The sequence below is a fragment of the Hetaerina americana genome, unplaced genomic scaffold (assembly GCF_022747635.1).
Source record: "Hetaerina americana unplaced genomic scaffold, ioHetAmer1.1.p SCAF_61, whole genome shotgun sequence".
In the NCBI taxonomy this organism is placed as follows: domain Eukaryota; kingdom Metazoa; phylum Arthropoda; class Insecta; order Odonata; family Calopterygidae; genus Hetaerina; species Hetaerina americana.
The window spans coordinates 1,577,156-1,599,871 of record NW_027287217.1 but is presented as its reverse complement, the minus strand read 5'-3'; the positions used below and the strand labels follow the sequence as shown (position 1 = coordinate 1,599,871).

The following is a 22,716-nucleotide window of genomic DNA, read 5'->3' as shown; positions in this document are numbered from 1 at the left end:
ACACCACATTTTACTTTAAGAGCTGCAGATCAACAGCCATCAAGTTCAACCAATCGGTGCCAATCATCCAAATATAACTTCATTAGTTTCAATGCAACATGCTTAATATAATAATATTCTAGCTTTGACAGTAATATTGAATGATTAGCACATTTGAAAGCCTTACTAAGATCACATAGTGTCACAGAGACTCCTTCTCTTCAAATGCTTTAATGGCATAATTAACTATGGACTCTACAGCAAAAATTGTAGATTTCCCAGATCGACAGTCATACTGCGATTTGGAAAACAGATTACTTGACTAAAAAAATCATATTTATGATCTATCATTATAGCTTCAAAAATTTGACAAAAAACAGGGATTGCGGAAATGGGGTTTGTATTAGTATTTATGAAACAATAAATGACTATGACAGATCCGACAAATTATGCCGGGATGGAGCAGTGTAAAATAAATTACTTGAGAAAGTAACTTTCTAGCCATTATCTAGAGCCCGTTTGTTTCTTCTTTGCAAACTCCAAAAGGGAACTGTGTATGGAGTATGTTTAATTAATATGCATGTTTAATTTTGGAAGAGATGATCAGCCTTAAGAAAGAAATACGTAATTCTATGGTAGCAAGATACTCGTAACTCTAATGTATATTTTATATAAAATCAAATGAACCCATTAACATGTATATATTTGTATTAAATTCCAGTGCTAAAACAGAGGTTTATCTTAAAATAATGTATTACATGTATTTAAAATCAACCGTGACTTGGCCCAACATCAATGTAGAATACTAAAGTAAAATTTTCAAATAATTTCATAAAATATTGGTTATAACTTCACTCAGTAAAATTTAAAAATTAACTCTCCCAGCACGAGCAGGTAACCCATAACTACCTACAACTAAAATACCGCCCAAATATCGAAGACAGCGCTACTCCCCCTGAATGCGCCTAATCATGTCAACAAACAACTGCGAATCAGTAAATAAAAATGGCGGCTACTTGCTTGCAGAAGTGTGTCTTGTTTGCTGGATTTTTGTCTTTATTCCATGCAGCATTCTCTGCTGCTCAGCGTAAGAAATTAGATCGCTTCGCCTTGAAAAAATCTTTCCAACAACCGTCGAGTTTTACATTTTCTTTTTACTTTATTTCAGACCGGACACATCTACGAATTACGGAACAAGAATTTGATTCTCTACCAATTGATGTGAGTGTATATGGTCAGTCAATTTGATATTTTATCCCTTTCTTCATGTACTATCTGTTTTATATATTAAATCTTCAGATTCTCGTGCAAGGTATCATTAGCTTGTTCGTCACCATGTATGGAGTGATGTGTATTGCTGGTGATTTCAAAGAAATAAGAGCAACTGTGGACCTTGAGAGCAGATCTTGGGAGACACTTAGGAACATTCCATCCTTTTATATATTTTATCATCGTGGTAAAGCATTTTCTCCTGAATATTCAGCGCATTCAGAGATGAATAACTATTCTAATCAGAAATTAGCTTTAGAGGAAATTGATAACTAAATTGAGATACCTCGTTTGAAATTTGTGTTGTTTACTTTACTAATTTATATCACCATTGTAAGATTTTTAAATATATAGGACTATTTTTACTTATGACTTATTTTTTTACCCCATTACCTTTTAATTTGTTTGGGTGATTGCTCTGGTCAACTACTGCCTAAACTCTTGGAATTAACCAAGAAATTCAAGTGTTCTCTATTCATGTCGACATTGATATTTTTACATTGGTCAGTAACTTTGATCCAGTTTTCTCTAATTGAGCAGTAGAAGTTTCCAAATCATTTAAATAACTGAATTTCCTTGTAGGTAAGAGATAACGGGTAGGTTCAGGTATTTTACAGTCATTGATATGCCCATAATGACTGTTCTACATAACTGCACCAACTTGATATTGGTTTCCCTGTATCATTTCCTCTTTTACTTCTCTGTCTTCATGCCTTACTCAAAACAACCTATTTCTTTCTCTACCGTGCCTTCCCAACATTCACCATTTTATCATGGCATTTGCTAATCTTAGAAAAAATAATTCCAAGTTAACATCTCACCAATTGGTAGCTCGTGGATGAATTATGCGTTGGTTTTAGAACATTTGAATCGGTCAAACCAATATATGAGACTCATTTGCCCAAGGTACCTGTCATTTCTGCTTTTAAAGAGTCTTCAAGTGAGAATCCGGCAGTTCCAATAATATATAGCACAAGCTAATAATAATGCACTTATTTGTTCGGAGATTTGGTGCAAATTCACATGTACACAAGTAAAGGACATTGCTGATATAAAATTCACAATTTTAGAAAAAATGCAATATGTATACATACTAGATATACTACTATATTTACATTTTACTTGGTTCAGAACTTATGCGCGGTGACCATTCCAGGAATTCATTTATAGAATTGAACATTATATTTTAATAGGTTGAAGAGCTTTTTCTTGAAACCCGATTTTTTTGTTTCTCTTTTGATTTCATGGAGACTTTATTGAATGAAGATTATGCACACATGGGGAGACAAACCCCAGAATAAAATTCTCCAGTAAATGAAAGAAGTACCTGTAAATTTACGGACTCTCTAATATTTCCAATTAGGAAGGATATGGAACTTAACCTTCTACGTAATTTGTGGGTGATACTGGATGGCGATAGAAAACTCTCTAATATTCTCTGAAACTGGTTCAGCAGGGATATCGGTCTATAAGAGTTTATGGCCATTATGCAACCTTTGCCTCTTTATAGTGGCACTATTTTGGCTTTTCAATTGGGCTTGGGAAAATTCCAATTTTTAGGGATTCAATTATTAAGAATAGCAGCTGATCTTTGATCTTCAGTTTTATTAAATGACCTTTTTATGACTATCCCTCTGATGCTATTTAATTCAGGACTAAATTTGTGAGGGAATTTATAGATAATGTTGGTTAATACCACAGCTGAACAGGGGAATAAACAATGAATTGCATGTGTTAGGAACATGAGAATAATTAGTTAAATTGACTGAAACTGTGGGATTTTGATGGGATAGGTAGAAATCATTCAGAATTGAGGCCATTTTAGAATAATCTGAAAGAGAATTTCCAGTGAAGTCAAAGATCTTGTTGTAAATTATGTATGCCCTTGGATTCATTAATAATTTTTCCAATTTATTGTCTGCATCAGTAAGAAGTCTATGGGTGTTAAAGGTTTTTTCAGCAGACTGTAAGATTTGGCAATAACTTTTCTTTAGGGCTGAATATTCCTGACGGTCAGCTGGATTAGATGCTTTGTAATACACAGCTGCATCTTTCATTTTCTTTGAAAGCCAATGAATTCCATCTGAGATACTCTAACTCACGTATTTAACAATGAGCTTCTGTTTCTCGTATGCTTCAGGACAAGGGGAAAACAGATATCAAAATAGTGTATGTAGGTAATATAGGAACATTCAAAGCTTTCATGAAAGGACTTCAAGCAAAACAAATTTGACCATTCATGGGTATTTAATATTCCACAAAAGATTATCGCATTCTGATCAGAAATACTTTTTGTAGTATTTTCTACTTCCATTGGATGTGGACATAAATTAAAGAGAGAAGTGGGTAGTGATCTGATAGGTGGGCATTAATGAAATTTGTTTGAATAAGTTCAAGGTCAATATTAGTCAATACGTTATCTCAAATGATTTGAGAACTAGAAATCATCCTAGTAGGTTCACTGTTGGTAGCACAGATGTTAAATGAAGTTCGTAAATCCATGAATTCATGTTTACCTTTGGAATTTCCCCCTAAAATTACAATTGAAGTCACCTGTAATTGTTATACACGAGTCATGGATTGACCAAAGGTTTATTTCCAAGAGATTGATTAGTTTGGTAAGGAAAAACCAGTTGCCACTTTAAGGCAAACGGCAAATAGACAATACAAAAAAAACAGTAGTATTCCACTTTGAAACATGCAACACAGGATTCAAATATTTGTTCTTTGTTGACAAATAAAAAGCCATATGTGGGTGAAAATATTCCTTGACGTTTGCAATTTTTTTCAGAGAACTTATAGAGTGACTCAAGAAATGGTTGTGCGTTGCCGTAAATCACTTTCTAAATACTCTAAACGATAATTTTATAGGTAGACAAAGAAAAGATTAAATCTTCCTTGAGCTTACTTAGTAACAAGCAGCTCATAATATATTTTAATGGTAATCAGAAGAAATATGAGCCAAAGAATGTGATCATTGTTCAGGTCTACAGGCTAACGAACAATCATATGGAGGAGGAAGTCAACAGGGTATATGTTCAATTAGAAGAAATAATTGTGGGTGTACCTGGAAGGAAACATTTGATAGTGATGGAGGACTAGAACAGCAGTAGACAAAGGCAGAGATGGTGGTGAGGTAGGGAACAATGGTTTTATGAAGAAGGAATGACCATGGGGGAGTGCGATAGAGTTCTGCAGGAAAATGGGCTTCATCATAATGAACATTTGGTTTAAACGCCATTAGAGGCATAGGTATATAAATGGGAGATGTCCAGAGATTCAAAAAGGTATCAGACTATATTTTCATCTGGCAAAGATTTAGAAACACCATAAATAATGCAGAGAGATTGAAATCATATACATACAATTTCCTAGGAATAAATGCAGATTCAGATCAAATTTATCACTAATGAAGGGTAATGTCATATTCAAAAGTATAAAATAGGGATGAAGGTCAAGAAAATTATGAGACAGGAAAGGTATATAGGTACAATAGAAGAAAAATGGGAGCATTTATCAAAGGAATATGGAAAGCTGCAAACGAAATGATAAGAAAACCATGTATTACAGATGAGGTGACTATGAGAAAGATAGACAGAAGAGGGAAATGTAAGGATGTAATCACAAGAGTTAGGAATAAGGAAGTATAAAGAGTTGAATAATAAACTGATTTGGGAAATATAGTAAAAAGGGCAAGGTATCAAGGACAAAGTGTGAGGTTATGTAATGTTAACAAAGGAAGTGTGAAATGGGTGCACTACATTGAAAGATAAAAGATCTATCAAGAAGTAAGAAGGGAAAATTCATGCAAAAAATCAAAGATAAGGCAGGAACATTAAAAATTGATACAGAGAAGATTAAGAAGAATTGAAGATATACATGTATATACAACTATATGGTGAAGATATTAGGCCAGCAAAGTTATATATAGAAAGAGACGATGACAATAGCTTACGTCCTGGCATAAGAGAACTTGATGGCGAGGACATTAAGTGAATTTTAAAAAATGAGGTTGTGTTGTTAGATAACATTCCTGTGGAACCACAAAAGGGTTAAGGAAAACACCAGAGGAAGAGTTTTATTGGACTAATTAATAGCATTTATTAGGGAGATATTGGGTACAAAGATTTCATCAGGTCAGCATTATTTCCAGTTTCGATAAAGGGATAGACTGCCTAAAGTAAGGTCTACAGAACAATAAATTTGATTTATCCTGCAGATAACATATTAGTACTTCACTAGTAGGATCATCAGTTTAAGGTACAGAAATGGAAGAGATACCCATTACGCTATAGCAGTAATGAGATCACTAACAGAGGCGCTCATTGAATATAAAAAGATATATTTGTATTTTTTGCATTGCCAAGAGGAGTTCCATAGAATGGAAAGTATTACAGAAAATTGGAGGAGTTTGGAAGGATAGGAGATAGCATTGAAGATGCAATTTCAATTGCCAAAGACTTCAAAAAGTAGCACACACCGTACTGGTCTCTTGGGGAAGATGTTTGAAGGAATAAGTAATAATTGTAGAATATCATTTAACAGGCAAGACAACCCCTAAAGTCTTACAAGCAAATAAAATACATCGCGTATCCACCAAAACATATAGGTATTGTACATTTTAAATTTAAACTAAAATAAATTAATTTATCAAATGATTTACAATTAAAGAGTCCTAGAAGAACATTTACTTGAAGATAACCTTGCAAAAAACTGAACATGGTAGTCACTTTGCGGTTTACTGAGTATTATTCCTTTAACCTCAGTTTGAAGTCAAGGAAGTAATTCACTCGAAATTGGAGAAAACGTACTTGGAAGCTACTTGCATAGCTTGCGTAGAGGTGTTTGGGTCTACACCTCACAAATTACAGCACTGATCTCAATTTTTCATCAAACATTTATTTTTGCCATCACTTAAAGCATCTTTTACAAAAAATAAGTACACAGTGGATAATCTCAACAAGAGTAATAATTCTTAATTGTCACCTAGGTGTGCTAGTTCAAGTACTAAATACAAACCAAAATTTGGAAATTGTGGAATAGATATCGCCCATGCACCAATGATCTAAAACTGAGTATGTATTACACATTCTATTTTTGACTAGTTTCTTTGGAACTGATCATATCTGTACATATGTCCAATTCTATCTATACCCAAATCACTGATTCACATAGAGGCTAAAGCAGTGGCCATTAAAGACATCTTACAGAGAACAAAACTGAGATGGACACTTAAAGAATAGGTACACTGCCAAACATAGCAATGCAGACAGTTGCAAAGTAAGTGAACATTAAACACAATGCCTTGGCAAATTAGGCAAGCAAGACCAATGCCGGTTAGACCTAGGCAAACTTTCTGAAACTGGAAAACTATAATGCTTAAATTCCTACTCTATCAGTCCTAACTATATAAATAAATTGAAAGAAACTGCACCTTGATGAATTTTGCATTTTTCATGAATGCATGATTAAGTGATGCAAAAAAATCATAATGAAGATCAAAATGAATAGAATAAAAATTTAAAAAAAACAGATCTAAACAATTACATTGACAATTTTACAACAGAAGCAATAATTTATGACATACAATGAAGAAAATTATGGAGGATTATTAATTTAAGAAAGAAATAAAAACAAGAGCGAGGGAATTCACAGATATACATAAATGTCAACAGAATAAAAATGCGTGTCCGAAAAATATGAAAGAAATGCATTATTGGGGAAATCCAAGCAGAAAGAGGGATTAAAATTTAAGCAGATATGAATGGTGATTCATGCATTGATGAGCTGAAGAAAATTAAAAGAACCAACTCCCTATTCAGTCAAATATTTTGAGAGACCTAACTCCATACCAACACCAGATGAAAATGGCCATGACATTCCAACTGTAATACAACTATCTTATTTATCAAATTCTTTTATTGTTGTGGCCAAATGATATTTACTTAGTCATTTTTGATAACGGAGACTTTGCACTCTTCAGAAGATTACTTAATAATAATTTTTTAATATGGACACCCATGTGAAATGATACAAATTAAAGGCAGATCTCCAAATCTCACGCAATGCCTTTGAAAACCATGCCTGCAAATTATTCCTATTCAATGATACTAATCTTGAAAATGCATAGCTGCAGGAAAATTGGCCAGAATATAAGCAAAAAAAAATCTTAAAAGAGAAAGGAATATAAGCCATACTTTTTTAATTAGAGGCACGACCACTTTAGGAAAGACAGACCTCACACACAGTCGAAACACCAGACTTAGAATATCAACCAGATAATAAAAATATGGAACCATGGTCTCTATACAAAATCGTTAAACACAAACTTTGTCAATGATAGGAAGATAAAAAAATACATTTTGACTTACTTTAAAATACGTATTAAATGGATGCCGTCTTAAACATTCTCAGTAAAATAAACAATTTTGTGAACTAGTAAGTTCATCATTGGACATACTACAACAGGCACACGTGTTTGTGAGAAATTGGGTCAAGAATGGAAAGCTGTCGCTTTGAAACTAAACCACAAACCCCAATAACAATATTGTTTTGAAGGATAAGCATAGAGAAATGATCTCTGATACTTTACACAAATATATTTTTCTCACCTGAAAACTAAATTTTGTGAAATACCAGGAAGTACAACGGCAATGATTGAATGAAACTCAGGGGGCATCAGCTTTCACTTGATACCAACAAAATATTATTCAATTAAATAGATAATAGGAATTGCATATGGCATAAACTGTCATCAATGATCAACAAACTTCTGTAACAATGTTTTCCATAATATCTTGGCACTTTTTCAATGTTCAGTTTTTTGTTTTTAGAAAATCATTATACTTTTCTCACATGTATTTGAACAAGGATATTGAAATTCATACCAAAAGAAACAGCATTTAAATGGTATGAAATGAAAAATCAAAGAGGAACCAATGATGATAGAAATAACATGTTTCTTTATAGAGGAATTCTATCATTTTATCTTGGCCATTAAAATTGAGTTATTATAACTGCAAGCCAAACTGCTAAAAGAAATATTTTGAAAATAGCAGGTTGACGGATCACCCCCAGCTCAAGTTAACTGTTCTTTGAGGCAACATTACATGCAAGGTTTGAATTATATGCATGTGTTGCCTACTTAGGAGAATATATGCTAAACAACAGTAATCCAAGCTACAATCCTTAAAAATACAGATCACAATACATACAACTAAAGGTATAAAGTAATTGAGAAAACCCACTGTGATGATCAATCCCACCAAAAGCATGCATTGAAAAGTGCAGAAAGAAGAAGCACACGCTAGAATATGCAGAAATAAATACCAATGCTGTCAGGCGTAGCACACTAATACTGTTTGGGTGTAGGTTTCATTTACCAGGAAGCAATAGGCTGTGTACATCAACTACTATTTAATTGCTTCCAACCCATTATCAATTGACACGACAATGGGTAATCCAATTAACTTAAATCCATACAATATTCCCTTTAGGAACGATATGCGTCATCCACAACAACAAGAATGTTAAACATTATGCAATCGGTGACAAGTTTACAAACAAAATACCACCTGTAAAAATGGCAATACCACATCTTTTCAAACATAATTAAAATATTATGTAACCATTAATTCTTAAAACTTTTATTAACTGGGGGTACCAATAAAGCTAAAAGCCAACAAAATGACCACGAAACATATTTCTTCACCCATGTGAAGAAAGCCATTAAATATCAAATGCTTTGTGCTTTCCAAAATTTCATGCTATTTGCCAAAGAACGAAAAGCATGAATCTTTAAAAGATGTTGTAAATACTGGATTCTTAGTTGGTGGTGTCTACTTGCATAATTTGGCAAACGTTAGTAGTCCAGTTTTAAGATAACCAGGGTTTGAAACCAAGATGCAAGCCAAACTGAATAACATTCCCTTATTATTCCTGAAACTTCAATGATTTTAATTAATATTCTGTTCGAACTTGCTTTCTCCCATCTATCATTTAATGTACCACAGATTCTTAGCACCTGGCTGACAGCATGTACAACTCTCTGCACCATTACCCAGGATTAGGACTGCACAACTCACAAGAATTAAAGAGCTCACTCTTAATCATGAGCAGGAAGACTAGGTTAGTGAGTGAAGCAGGGTTCTCTCAGGCATAATGATTTACTGAGAGATGATACGATCACAATAACTCTGACAATCAATCCCAATGATAAGCACCGCAAAGGAGCAGTAGTCATAATGAGAACAAAGCAATTTTTAAAGCAAAAATACATGCCTACATAATTACTCACACACATTAATATTTTTGAAAACAATTCACTGGAATTAACTTGAGAAAGAAATGAATACTTCAAGTATTTCAAGTGTCTCACATTGCCTCCACATTGGAAGTGAATCAGCACACAATAATGTTAGTTTGAAAATAATCCAGTCTTCCATATGTGATGGGTTCATTGTGCATGGCTAATCCCTAATCTCTCTTCCCTGCTGTCCAATCCAACTAACTCATGAACTAACCACTCCCACTATTGATGAATACTTCTCAATGAACAATACTACATTTATTTGCACAGCTGGATGGCTACAATTCCACCTAGTCAATTAGAACACATCACGATACCAACCAAAAAAAACTGCATGATTGGGCGATCTGATTCATTCTGTTTTCAATTGAGGAATTAATTTAAATTATAATCTGATAAAATACAGATAAGTAACAGATTCCTTTGTTTGGCAAACCCATCCTTTTAATAAGGACCAATGAATACACAAGTTCCTGATGAACGACAAATGTACTTCCTGGTAAAAACCATGAGAAAGGGAACTTTCTTCGATTTGATGGGTCGAGTATCAAAGTCACCAATGTCATCACCAAGGATGGCGGTCTCATTAAGACCCATAAACTATATAAATAATTCAATGCAACCACTAGCAATATTCCAATTAAAAAAGATAATACTGAATTAAAAAACAACTTCCAAAAACATAAAAAGGGCTGAACAAAATTCCTACCACAAGAAGATTTACCACCTGACAGGATTAGGATTTTCCAACTTGTATTTTTATACTCATATTTAAAAATATGGACAATTAAAAGCAAGAAGTACAATTAATGTAAGCTCATGTAATAAGACATTTTAAAAAAAAAGCATAAACTCATTTGGTGTCAAAATGAAGGCAATGGAGAAGCAGACGGCCACCCCAGAATAAACAAATGCATAGCGAACATAGCTGACTTCTGGTACAAATACACATGAAAGCAAATTTCTCTCTAAACATAAATATTCATTAAATAAAACTCACCACATTATACACTGACTTCTTAGTGCTTACAATATTTATTACACTAAGTTGGTAAATTAAATACCTGTGCACTAAGGAGCCAATGGATATAGTATCAAGTTGTAATTATCAGAAAGAGAGAGAAAAATTCAGGTACCAAAGTAATTTCATTAATTGGCTCAAAATACAAAATAATCAGTGACAAATCCACACATATCAAAAAACTGTAAAATTTCAATTACCAGAGTTTCCACGCAATTTTTACAAAGATATGCATGAACTCTGTGACATATGTATGTCACATAAAAAGGAAATTCACTGCTGCAGGATGAAGCAAATCAAATGTATGCTAGTAAGAAAAGAAGAACAAAAATGGCATTCGGGGAACTGAATTGTATTCCAATTTCGTTTCTTCTAATAAATATAAATCCATAATTGACTATCTTTGGGAAATTCTCCAAGCAATAAGTTTGGAACTAAGTTTCATTAATTTCACCTACGGCGAAAAAAAAAATTAGATAGCACCATTGCTTCAAATACACCAACTCCAACATTTGATAAAATGAGATGGCTGTAATTACAAGCAAATGAGATTATGCAGTCCACAGAGGGCATGCCTAAAAATATATGAGAGAATGAGTGACAAAAATTGACATTCTTTTTTAACCTAAGATGTATATGAAATAAACCACACCCAAAGGAGAAACTGTAATCTGGAATGCAGAATTGAATAATGCATTGAAAAAAAGCATGTCAACCATGAGATGAAAGAGATCAGACCATTGCAGACTAAAATAATGAAAGTTACAACGTATATAAATTCACTCTGCTTTAGGAAGTGAATTTCTACACCAGTATTTGATGGAAAATATACCAACAGATGAGGAAAATTCTCATCTGAGGAGGTTACTTACTACTTAAGCAGGCTAATCGGAAAAAAATATGAGGGAAAAATACATCACCATAGATGGCAAAACAAAACTAGGAGGAACAATTTGTAAAACAGGAAGCAGTGGTAGATCACACAATGCATTCCTAACCTGCACGCAAACATCACAGTTTCACACATCAATAAAGCATGCATTTGTCACCTGAAGCAATATCTTCTCAAAATATTTTACTCTGCCCATAGGCCCAGCACAGAACGACAACACTGTGCCTTAAATCAAAAAGATAAATACTAAAAAAAAATGAGATACAAACAACCTGCAGTTTCCAAATTGACAACTGCAACGCAATAATACCATTGGAGTCAAGAACTCCACAAGATGGACACCTGAACTCATGGCTTTCCCTTGAAATTACCATCTCAGTCTCAAAACTAAGTATGCCAAGGCCCGAGTCTCATAAATTTGAGAAATATTCAAAAGAGACCTGGAGAAAAGAGCAGAAAGCTTGACAATCGCATAGGTAGCGCACAATTTACCTCATCACTGGAGTGCCGTTAACATCTCTTCTGGTCACTTAATGCAATGAATAGTAAATTAACTCTTAAAAAGTTATATGATTGGACCAGATCTCCCCGAAAGAGAAAAATGTTACCTTTTTTTTATGTAACTGAAAGTCGGGAGGCAACAGAGTAAAAAGTGTCAGGAAACAAAATCACGGATGACAAAAATGAAAAATTCATTGAAATTAGTATGAGTGACATTCCTGAATGGCAACCGCATCACAGCAGTGATTCAAGCTCCTGCTGAAAATGGTTCAAATTTAATACCGGCAATCACTATTTACCTTTTAGGCATGTGAATTGCCAAGATGACTTTAAATAAACACCTTCCTGATTATTTGTAAGCCCTGAGGTACAAAGTAGTATGGAATAAATATGTATAATTGTCATTTTCAATTTACCAACGACAGTTTTACATCAGGTCTCTTTGAAAATTTTATGAAAATGTGCTCTTAGCACAATTCAATTTTTGACAGTGAATTGAGACACGTAAACATTTCATTCACTAAAAATTTAGCTCCTTCCGATCAGTCAGACCTAGCATGATAAATTATCAACAACAATAATATTAATCAACAACTGAAATCTTGCTCAACCTTTTCCCAACTCACTGCTCCACCTCTGCCATTTTCTCAATTAATTTTTAATACTGCTGCTCTTCCCTTGCATTCATAGTTAACATAAAAAAGTTTTTGCACAGAAATCATTTAGTCTTGCCAGGTTAAGAAAATGATGAGCAAGAGATTCAATAGGGAAACAATAAAGGACGTAGACAACCTAAATTTCTCACAGGAAGCTTTCCCGTACAGCCAAAACTTCTCAGACTTAAGCAAGAACAGCCAAGTCTTTTCCTCAACGTAGCTCACTGCAACAGATGACCATCATCCTTTTTATTCATCTCTAACTTAATAAAACTGCTTGAGCTGCTCAAAGGTGATGAAGAAAATTATGTTCCAAGGACCCATTCTGAACCATGTAGGCACAAATCCTTTGTAAAGGGCCATGAATCCTTCATTCCGCACGGTCTGTGGTGAATGGAAAACAAATATCATTAATACACATAGAAACTAAAGGAACATGTCACAAATTTATTCGTTGATGTTAAATAACATTGGAAATAATTACTACAACATTTCTTGACATTTTCACACTCCAATGGAAAACTGAAGTTTCCAAGGCTGTATAGAAATCTTAAAGAAGGGGTAAGACAGCATTACAGATCTTTCTAGAGCTGATAAAAGATGTTTGCATACTAAGTATTGGCAGAGCAAATTTGGATTAATTTGCTTGCAAAGAGCATGAAATCAGGGAGGGAGAAGTGAGTGTAATGTAGGATGGCTGAGGGAAGAGTGCATGGAAGGCAGAGCTGCTAAATTATTCACATTAACCCTTGAAGAAGGTGTACCACCAATTACGACATTCCCTGTTTATGAAAATGTTTCCAAACAATGACATATAATGCTCTCAATAATATAAAAATGCCACTATATTTCTTTTGATCATTGCAGTTTTTTACCCATAATTCACATAGAGTACCTATATGCAAGTAAAAAATAATTACACTAGATTAACTCAAATTATAACACATGAAAATATTAGTTTATACTAACATTTATGCATTTAAAAGCTTGCTATCAAGTCTCCAAATACATATCAGCTTTGCATCTTTCGCTTGCGGCCTTGTTCTCACTTTTCCTGCTGCATTTTTAATCAGTTCTCACCATTATTATATTTAGATCTGCAATAAGTACTTTAAGACTAGTATGCAGAGAAACCTTAACATGGAATATATCAATAACACATTGAAATCAGATGCAATCTTTCATTGATTTCATAATATGGACATAGCAACATGTTATTGAATGAAATTTTTTTAACCTCATCACTGACTGTAGTTATCATATTTTTTAAACTACAGTTATCAATATGAAGGTTGGTTTGAAGTGTGAGGATATAGCTCACCAAGTACAATTAATCATAATTAGAAGAAATCTTTATTGGTGGCGATTGAGACCTATGGAGAGTGAAATTCACACCATAACTTAATGACTTCCTTTCCCCGTGCATCCTATGGTTTCTCAGAAAGATCTGATAGCAAAAAAATCACACAGCTTGGGAGAATCTGATGGTGCCCGGAACTGAACCCAGGTCCTTCAGTCAGTGGCCCAGTGATCTATCCGCTGGGATATCACATACCTCATTGTAACATTTCTCTATTCTACGTAAAGAAACTATTACAGAGAAAAAAATAAGAGTAGTTCCAACATATGCTTTTCATAATTTTTCATTGAAAAGAATTATAGGATGCATGAGTAAGGATGCTACAAATAAGAATTTAAAATAACCATATCTGCTGAAAAGTGACTCGCTGAAGTAGCCTTATTCTATATTATGGTTTCAGAAAAATAGATTTGCCAAAGTTCCAATTTTTCTGTATTGATATTTATTTCTTAAAGTATAACTTATATTTCTGTTAATTATTTAATCTTAGTCATAAAATATTCAGTTCTTAGGCCACAATGAAATACATGACACTTTGGCCAGTAGTATTGGATTTTTAGAGAAAATGAAATAGTAAGTACATATTGACATTCCCCATGTGAATGGGGAAAGGTTAGGAAATTATGAAATAAGATTGGCAAGATAAACAGATTTTTGACTATATTCTTTGTACAGAAATAATAAAAGGGGGCATTTATTTTTAATACGCTCAAATCCAACATAATAGCATATGCATGAAAATATATTATTTGCTGATTTTTAACAATCTCATTTTTAATTTGATAAAGGTTGAAAGACCAACCATTTATGGTAGGTTTTGGATGATCATAGAAGACTGAATGTGCCTATATTTCTTAGTCTCAACTACCAAGACAAAACCTGATGCCTCACACCACAATAAACTGTTCTCTAACTCCATATGTGTGTCTCCTTCTTCCTATCATTCTGTCCCATGCGACAATCATTTTCCATCCCCTTCCTTATTTAGCTAACGACCTCCCCTCTGTCATAGTTTTTAGCATTCCTTCCCCAATCAAAATGCTCTACAACCATCTTTCCTGATTCCTTCAGCTTTATCCCAATATCCCTCACCACCACCATACCTAGCACTTCTTTGTTTGGTCTCCTTTCTGTCTATTTCACCTTTTCCGTCCTTCTCCACATCCACATATCATAAACAACACACTTGATATTAAAAACATAAACACAGTAATCAACCCGAAGGTCAGTTAGGTAAGTGATGGTAGAGTTCACCCAGTACTAAGCCCGACGGCATGTGAAATTCACACATAAGCAGGGTAGGGGGGCCAGTTCCTTTCCCTGTGCCGGTTATGGTTTCCCAGGAAGATTTGGTACCTGAAAAATCATATAGCTTGGGTGGAACTGAAGGTGCCCTGAGACTTACCCGGGAATCGGACCCGGGACCCTCCAGTCAGCAGTCGAACGCTCTACCCCCTGGACTACCATGACCCACACACTTGATAATAAGCCCAAAATATTTTCTTCTCGCAATATCCGCCGTTAAAAGTACTCACATGCATCATTTCCTCCATAAGAAGCAAGCAAAAAATGTTCACTTCACAAAAGTCATAAGAAATCCTGATTAAAATAAAATAAAGAAAACTTTTGAGTTCACCCACCTGAAGAAAGCAATCGATGCTCCCCCTGTAAATTCGTGGATGTTCACCTGAGGCAGAAATCAGTTTCTTCTGATTCATCAACCGGGTCTATCAAGAGAGGTTTCAAATTATCAATGTTATTTTGTGATAACCATCATTATAATATGCATTTAATACAATAACACTTTTTTGTGCCAGGATTGTAACAATTGGCGGTAATCCATGACTCTTTGGCAACTTAAACGATTGCTCCAAAAAATTATGGCATTATGTATACTAGACAGAAAATATTACCTAAAAGTAACATTTATGTCATCCAACTTTCATTTATGTTCTGATTAATATTGGAACTCTAAGGAGACAGGAATGTCAAAAGGAATAACAATGACAGAGCAAAGATATCATTAATAAAGATAAGATTGCTATTTACTTCAGGTAATTATGTACTTCACAACATGGTTATATAGTTACAACATTTTGTCAAAATTTTCAGTATTGCCACTATTTATGCAATGAAGTGAATAATGGTAAACACATAACCCATACCACTATGCACAGGAGAGAAAAAATGTTACTCCTAATTATTAACACAAAGAAAACCTAGAACATACCCTTATCACATCCAAGGGCGTAGATGACACTGCACTCCCAAGACTTGCTATCAGGCTTGACCTATGGGGAAATCGGAAGTAAACATCAAATAAACAATGAGAGTATTATTATCATTATAACATGTTACTATAACATTTAGGTAGGTTTTGATGGACACAAAAAACACCCTCCACATTAAACACATTCACAATTGAAGAATGGTTTATTGTAGGATAGGGTGTCAGGGTATGTCTCGTTAGGAAAAGCAAGGAGGGGTACCATTGTTGAGTCTACGTACATCCATGATGCTAGAATACCAGTAAATAGTAAAAATCAATACTTTGAAGTAAGGTCCATGGATTTTCAAAATCTGAATCCCATCCCTCAGATAATTAATTGTAGCCATGAAACCACGTATTTATATTAATCATTTGTTTTAATTACATGAGTGTAAACTTGGCTACAGTCTCATTTCATAATTGTTTGGACCTTCATATGAGGCCTGGAGAACACAAAACGTTTGCCTGGTGCTGACAGAAAGCTCAAGGATTGTTATCATGAATCAGTGCCTTGTCAGCCAAAATCAAATGCTCCTTTTCCCCTAGCCTCACTGGAAGGTTTATTGTAGAAGATCCAAAATAATATTTCAAACTGTACACCAAAATTTTAAGGGTATACCAAACACAAAAAGGACTCACACAAAATGATTTGAAACCGTATCACCAAGAGGCACAGTGAGATGGTGTTTGCAGAAGTCATAAACAGGTAATTCCACACCAGCTATTACTCCTGCCCTCTGTGATGTAGGACCAACACCCTGCAAAAAAACGTCAGCTCAGTGAAAAAAAATTATTTATTCATTACAAGTGCTTGCGGTAGTTGAAGCCACAATTTATTTCACCCATTTATAATTCAGTCAACACCATCATGTTTTCCTCACCCACTCAATTGATTGACTTTTTTTCTGTAAATCACAATTCAGTAAAACACCACAGCAAATGCACTTGCTTCAAGGACATATAGTATCATGGATAATAATATTTCAGAAATAATTACACACACACCGGCACAATTTAACTGGATGCTATCACCCAGGGGTGTGCTGACTGAAATGGAGAAGAGCCATCAGAAGGATGGTCTTGGGTAGCAACAAAATATTTGTTCATCTTACGAAAATTTCCTAGGACTGACTTGACATCAGAACCTCATTGGAATTGTCAGAGGACACAAAAATATTATAATGAGGCAATTTTGTTACCAGTGGTTGAAGATAAAAAATCAACCTTAGGACTGATAACCACTGATGATGTGATCGAATGAGTTCTCACTTGATGCTTCTTTTATGCCATTTTCTTATGCGTTTTATGGGTTCATATCACTAGCAAATGACACTGGGGCTTATTGCGATGCTCTTTAAAAAAGAACTGATGTCAATTGAATTAGTACTCACCCTCCACAACCCACGCACTCCTTCCTGTTGGTAGACACTCACAAAGCATGCCACGAGACTCATTGTCCGTGGATCCCTTGCTGCAGCAACCCCTGCCACTGCAGCTCCAGAAACTCCCCCACCCGGCTGGACAAAGACTGGCCTTGCCTGCATCCTGACTTTAAGTACATCTGTAGGGTTGGCGATGGCACTGGACACTGCCCCCGCTACCACGGCACATGCTATGTCCGTCCTTGTCGACCCATGTGACCTTGGACCACCCACCGTCTTGTTTGCATCCTCGCCCATGATGGCATTCTTGAGTGAGTAGTACGTTCCAAACTTAATTGTTCCATAAGTCGCCTGGCGGAGAACAGCCGGCCAAATTCTGTTCCCGACAAAGGAATCAAGCAAGAAATAAATATTTCAAAACCATTTCAGAGGCAAATTGAATGAGCATACATCAAATTGTAACAGCTACCCTTTCACATTCATTCCAGATGTCTTTCTTTCTAGTTTGACATCAATCTGAGAATGGAAACATCATGAGAGACACATCGTATTTACAACAACATGAACTGTCAACACAAAAGATGACTAATTAAATGAAGAATACAATGTCTCTTTCCACTGTCCTGTCCAAGGAAAGTGGAAAGATACATTGTATTCTTCATTTAATTAACATGAATGTCCACAAAGTTGAGCCGTGAACAATTGAATAAACAAAAGATGACCTTTTTCCATAAGACAGCTAGTCCTTTTTCTCTGCTTTCCTATATAATCATAGTGTGGTTGAGATTTCAGAACAAAACAAGTCAGATTTATTGATGACATTATCTTATACTGAATTAGTTTAGGTGCAGACAAAAAAACAATTGACAAAATACACAAAGGCATGCTTAGCAAAAAATAAATTAAGTTCAAGATTTTCAATTAACAAATAAATTTATTTGTTGCAGATATCTAAAGGAGAACCATGCATGCAGTTAGTTAGTTCATATCTTGAGACACTTCAGATTTATTAAGAATGAAAACTGAAAGGAAAATAATATGTTACGAGGAAAAATAAAATATTACTACGGAATTGAAATAACAAGGGAAGTGAGAGAGGCAGGAATATGTGGGAAAAGTTATGAGGGTGTAAAATAGAATTGGATCTGGTCGAGTGGAGGGCTACAGTTATTAAACAGTCTAATATTTAAAAAAGATTCGATTTGAAGTAACTTCAACTGTTTTTATAAATCACTGAGATATCCAAAATAAACTCCTAAATATTATGCTGATAAAAGGGGAACACTTATGCAACATGGTCATTAAACTATTATTTCACAAACATATACACATTTCCTACCCATAGTATAAAGCACGAGCCCCTTCCTCTCTGGAGATCTGCAGAAATGCATGTATCATGCCACGATATTTAACCTGTGAATTAGCCGCATCTATCTTCTGTCCTTGTATCTGGAGACGTGTCTTGGTGGTGTCAATGGGGAAAGTTCCTAGAACGAACAAGATTATAACAAACTTTCAAAATGACATTCCATTTCAATTGACATTCAAAGTACAAATATTCCTCCTGTAATATTTTAACAGAACTGGTTTTATAACTGGATATTGTCACTTTCATCCATGCCAAATGTTGACAACTTGGAACATCTTTCAATTAATGGACGTTCAATTTGGATGTATCAAATGTTGCTTGAATAAATTTTACGTATGAACAGGTCAAGTGTGAAAATTCACCGAGCTACAAGTGATTTACAAGAACGAAACCAAAAATCTGGAATTATTTAGTCTCGGTTCATGCATAACTGTTCTCGAACTTGGTTCAAAATCTTCACCGAAATTCATATGTGCACTTAAATGAGAATGAAGTATTGGTTTGAATTACAAATGACTTGCAATGTGTTTCAGATTTCTGAAGGAGTGTTTGATTATCAAGAGTTACAACATTATTACACAAGCTACACCAATTCTCATAGATTATAATAGTAAATAAAATCTTACAAAGTATTTTGTGAAATAACAAAGAGCAAAATACATGGAAATCATTCTTCTTACGAATGGTTTCTGGAAGTCAATGTGGAAAATTTGACCTATTTAAAGAAACAAAATTCAGAATTAAGCAATGGCATTTAGTAAGACAGTTCATAAACAGCAAGGCAATGGTGATCTTTCACTACTGCAAGTGTATTCTTTCCGGCAGGACGACTTATTATGTTTCAAATGGACATTTGAGGCCAATTGACAGAATAAAAGTAACCAATAAAAAAATTTACAAACATCAATGAACACGACGGGATACAACCCGCGACCTCTAGGTCTAGTGGTAGGCACTACCCCATCAGCTACACAGACCAACATTTATCACTGGGTATCCTGTAAATATGGAAATAACTCGTTATGCACATCTAAAAACTACTTAACTCTTACATTATTTATTCACCAAAGGAACACCCCTAAGGATCACATCAACAAAAATGTTAAGAGAAACAAGCCATTGAAAAAAAAGTCAACACACACATTAACTGAAAACAAACTACGAAGAAAAACCTCTGCTTTGTCATACACATACCGAATTCCGCAGTGATTGAAGCTAACCCGCCGTACAAAAAAAGCCTCCAGTCCATTCCAGGTGACTTTGACTTGGTGAGAGAGGTTTTGGGGTCGTTGGAAGGGGACGGGGTTGATTTTGCGTCCTGTTTGAGAGCCAGGACTGAAGTTCTGAAACAAAAATAAATGCAAAAATACTTACAGTGTAAGTAATGGCAGGGAGTATTTCAGAAACCAAGAAACAAATAACTATATATAGCTCATTAGATCACGCCAAACTATTGCACCGAAAAAGCAATACGTCAGCACAAAAGTAAAATCCGTTTCGGTAGATACATCAACATAACAAATGTATTAATTGTTGAAGTTTTAAGAGCATGCATAATCACCGAGTATTTCAATTTGAAATTTACACACTGCTACTCTACGAACATCAACTCCCCAGAATTCTGACCGGTTATTTTTAAGGAAAGATAACACGAGGGCTGTAAAAAAATGATTTACACAATAACGCCCTTCCGCTACATTACTTTCAGAACGAATTGCGCACAAAGATAAAACAATTTCACAGACTTACATATTTTCCTTACCACGACTAGAAATAATCACGTTTCCTCATTAGTTAAAAGTCGAACAAAAGAATACGTGGTCAATCGAAAATAAATCGATCGGTGAGGGGCGGGAGAGTTTTAAAATCTCTGTTGGAAGTTCAGTTTAATCCCACTAGATGTAGTAGGCCATTGCGGACAGATTACTTGATATAAATCCCATGCGACCGACCATGCTATCATGATATTTTATTTTTTAAGTAAATATAAATTCAGAAAAAATAATCATCTGGCATGACTGTAAGTTGAAAAACAAAATTATACGGAAGAAAATTTAGCACATAAAATCAAATAAAAATTGTGCATTAGTATTTTGAAAAAATCTTATTAAAAGTTATAATTTATCAGTGAGTAATTAATGCGATGCAAGATCTACGTTCAGCTGCATTTATCTGTATGTGAGATTGTAAATGCCCTAGCTACACCCAAGGACAAAGAGCAATAAAATACCTAACCTGTTCGTTTTGTTTCGAAATGTCCTTTTAAAAAACTCCTTAAATTGTGAACTTCGTCTAGACTTCATAAACTCATATTTAATGTTCGTCATTTTAAGTAGTAGTAGTAGCAGCAGTATTTAGGGGAGGTGACCGACAGCTGAGGTCTTTTGCGCCATAGGGGATGGACAGGAAAGGATGAAGGGTGGAGTCCGGCGTCGGCATTAGCCTACTCTTAACGAAACGCGCCAAGGGGTCCGCAGCTTAACGTCCCATCCGACGGACGGCGTACTCACTCAAAGTGCCCTCCACAAAGCACCTCAAGTAGGGATCGAGGTACCTCTGAAAAATATTCAACACCGCCGGGATTTGAACCCGGGCCTTCTGGATGGGAAGCCAGTACAGTAGGTCATTATAAGATTTAGAGAAAAGGTGAATAGAACTATCAAAAATATAAGGAAGGGATTTGTTAAAACTTATGGGTAAAGTCTCCTTTCCTACGGATATGAGACTTGAACGCTAGGAGAAGCAGAGAAAAGAAGAAGATTGGAGGCGATGGAAATGTGGTGGCACAAAAGGATGACGAAAACAAAATGGATAGACAGAGAAAAAAATTAAGGAGTAGTCCGAAGGGGGTGGTTAAAGAGAGGAACTAATGGAGGTCACCAACAAGAAGTAGAAGGAAACTAGTTGGAGATATCCTGAGGCACGATAGCTTAATGGAGACCATTGTCAGAGGGTGTCTTGAGAGGGGAAGGCCTAGGATGACCTACGAGTAGCCCGAGTGCTGGAGGATATCGGTGAAATGAAAGAATGAACACATTGGCAGATTGAAACAGAATAAGTAGAGCTCTTAAAAACCAATCCAAACTGAGTCCAAACTGATGACTCTTCATAATAATGAAGTCATTGCAAAAAAAAAAAACATTTTAGCTTAGGAAGAAAGGTCTCTCTTATGATACAGAGTGCCCTTTCTTCTTCCAGTTTTCTTTGGGCTCCTTGTCTTTCTCTTCGTCATTCACTCTTTCCTTCCCCAAAGGCACGAATGTAATGAATCCGTTATCGCAATAGAATTTCCAATCTCCTGTCTCTTAGGAATCCGAAGACAAAAAAACACCCTCTAGAGATCCCACTCTTCCGAATGTCCAAATTAGTCTTCACCAACGTTTTTCTTCTAGGAGAAAAAAGATACGTAGAAAGATACAACGAAATCGATCCTTGTATTATGCTATAAGACTATTTGTATCCTGACAGTGAGCTTTGGGTATCAGGATACGCACACATTGTGTATAATTGATACTTTCAGCCAGCCCTGCGCTTTGGCTGATCCGAATTACTGAATGTTCCCTCTTATTGAATCAAAGCTGAATTTTTTCGGACTGCTGGCCCTGTCTGTTTGTAGCTACAAATTATTTTGTTAAATGGCCAGTGCTTAATTTTTGCAGCCAGCCTTTATAATTCTGAAATCAGTAATGACCAAGGATTTGAACATCCGG

The 22,716-nt window shown here is 35.1% G+C and overlaps 2 protein-coding genes across 4 annotated transcripts; one reads left to right on the top strand and one right to left on the bottom strand.

Moving 5' to 3' along the window:
- The first annotated feature begins 979 nt into the window (after positions 1 to 979).
- EMC5 (ER membrane protein complex subunit 5) lies at positions 980 to 1,603 on the top strand. Its single transcript, XM_071594449.1, has 3 exons — positions 980 to 1,066; positions 1,148 to 1,200; positions 1,279 to 1,603. The coding sequence occupies exons 1-3, from the start codon at positions 985 to 987 to the stop codon at positions 1,522 to 1,524; spliced, it is 381 nt and encodes a 126-aa protein (XP_071450550.1). The 5' UTR covers positions 980 to 984; the 3' UTR covers positions 1,525 to 1,603.
- A 4,308-nt stretch (positions 1,604 to 5,911) lies between these two features.
- Positions 5,912 to 20,844, bottom strand: Bmcp (uncoupling protein Bmcp mitochondrial). Of its 3 annotated transcripts, none has more exons than XM_071594465.1 (8): positions 20,769 to 20,844; positions 20,201 to 20,349; positions 18,977 to 19,124; positions 17,647 to 18,013; positions 16,895 to 17,013; positions 16,217 to 16,277; positions 15,627 to 15,713; positions 5,912 to 13,010 (listed from the first exon to the last, which is right to left on the bottom strand). In XM_071594465.1, the coding sequence occupies exons 2-8, from the start codon at positions 20,253 to 20,255 to the stop codon at positions 12,891 to 12,893; spliced, it is 957 nt and encodes a 318-aa protein (XP_071450566.1). In that variant the 5' UTR covers positions 20,256 to 20,349; positions 20,769 to 20,844; the 3' UTR covers positions 5,912 to 12,890. The 3 variants fall into 3 exon arrangements, with proteins under 3 accessions (XP_071450566.1, XP_071450565.1, XP_071450564.1); XM_071594464.1 differs by having other exon boundaries at positions 20,756 to 20,807; XM_071594463.1 differs by lacking the exon at positions 20,769 to 20,844 and adding an exon at positions 20,515 to 20,546.
- Between the last annotated feature and the right edge of the window lie 1,872 nt (positions 20,845 to 22,716).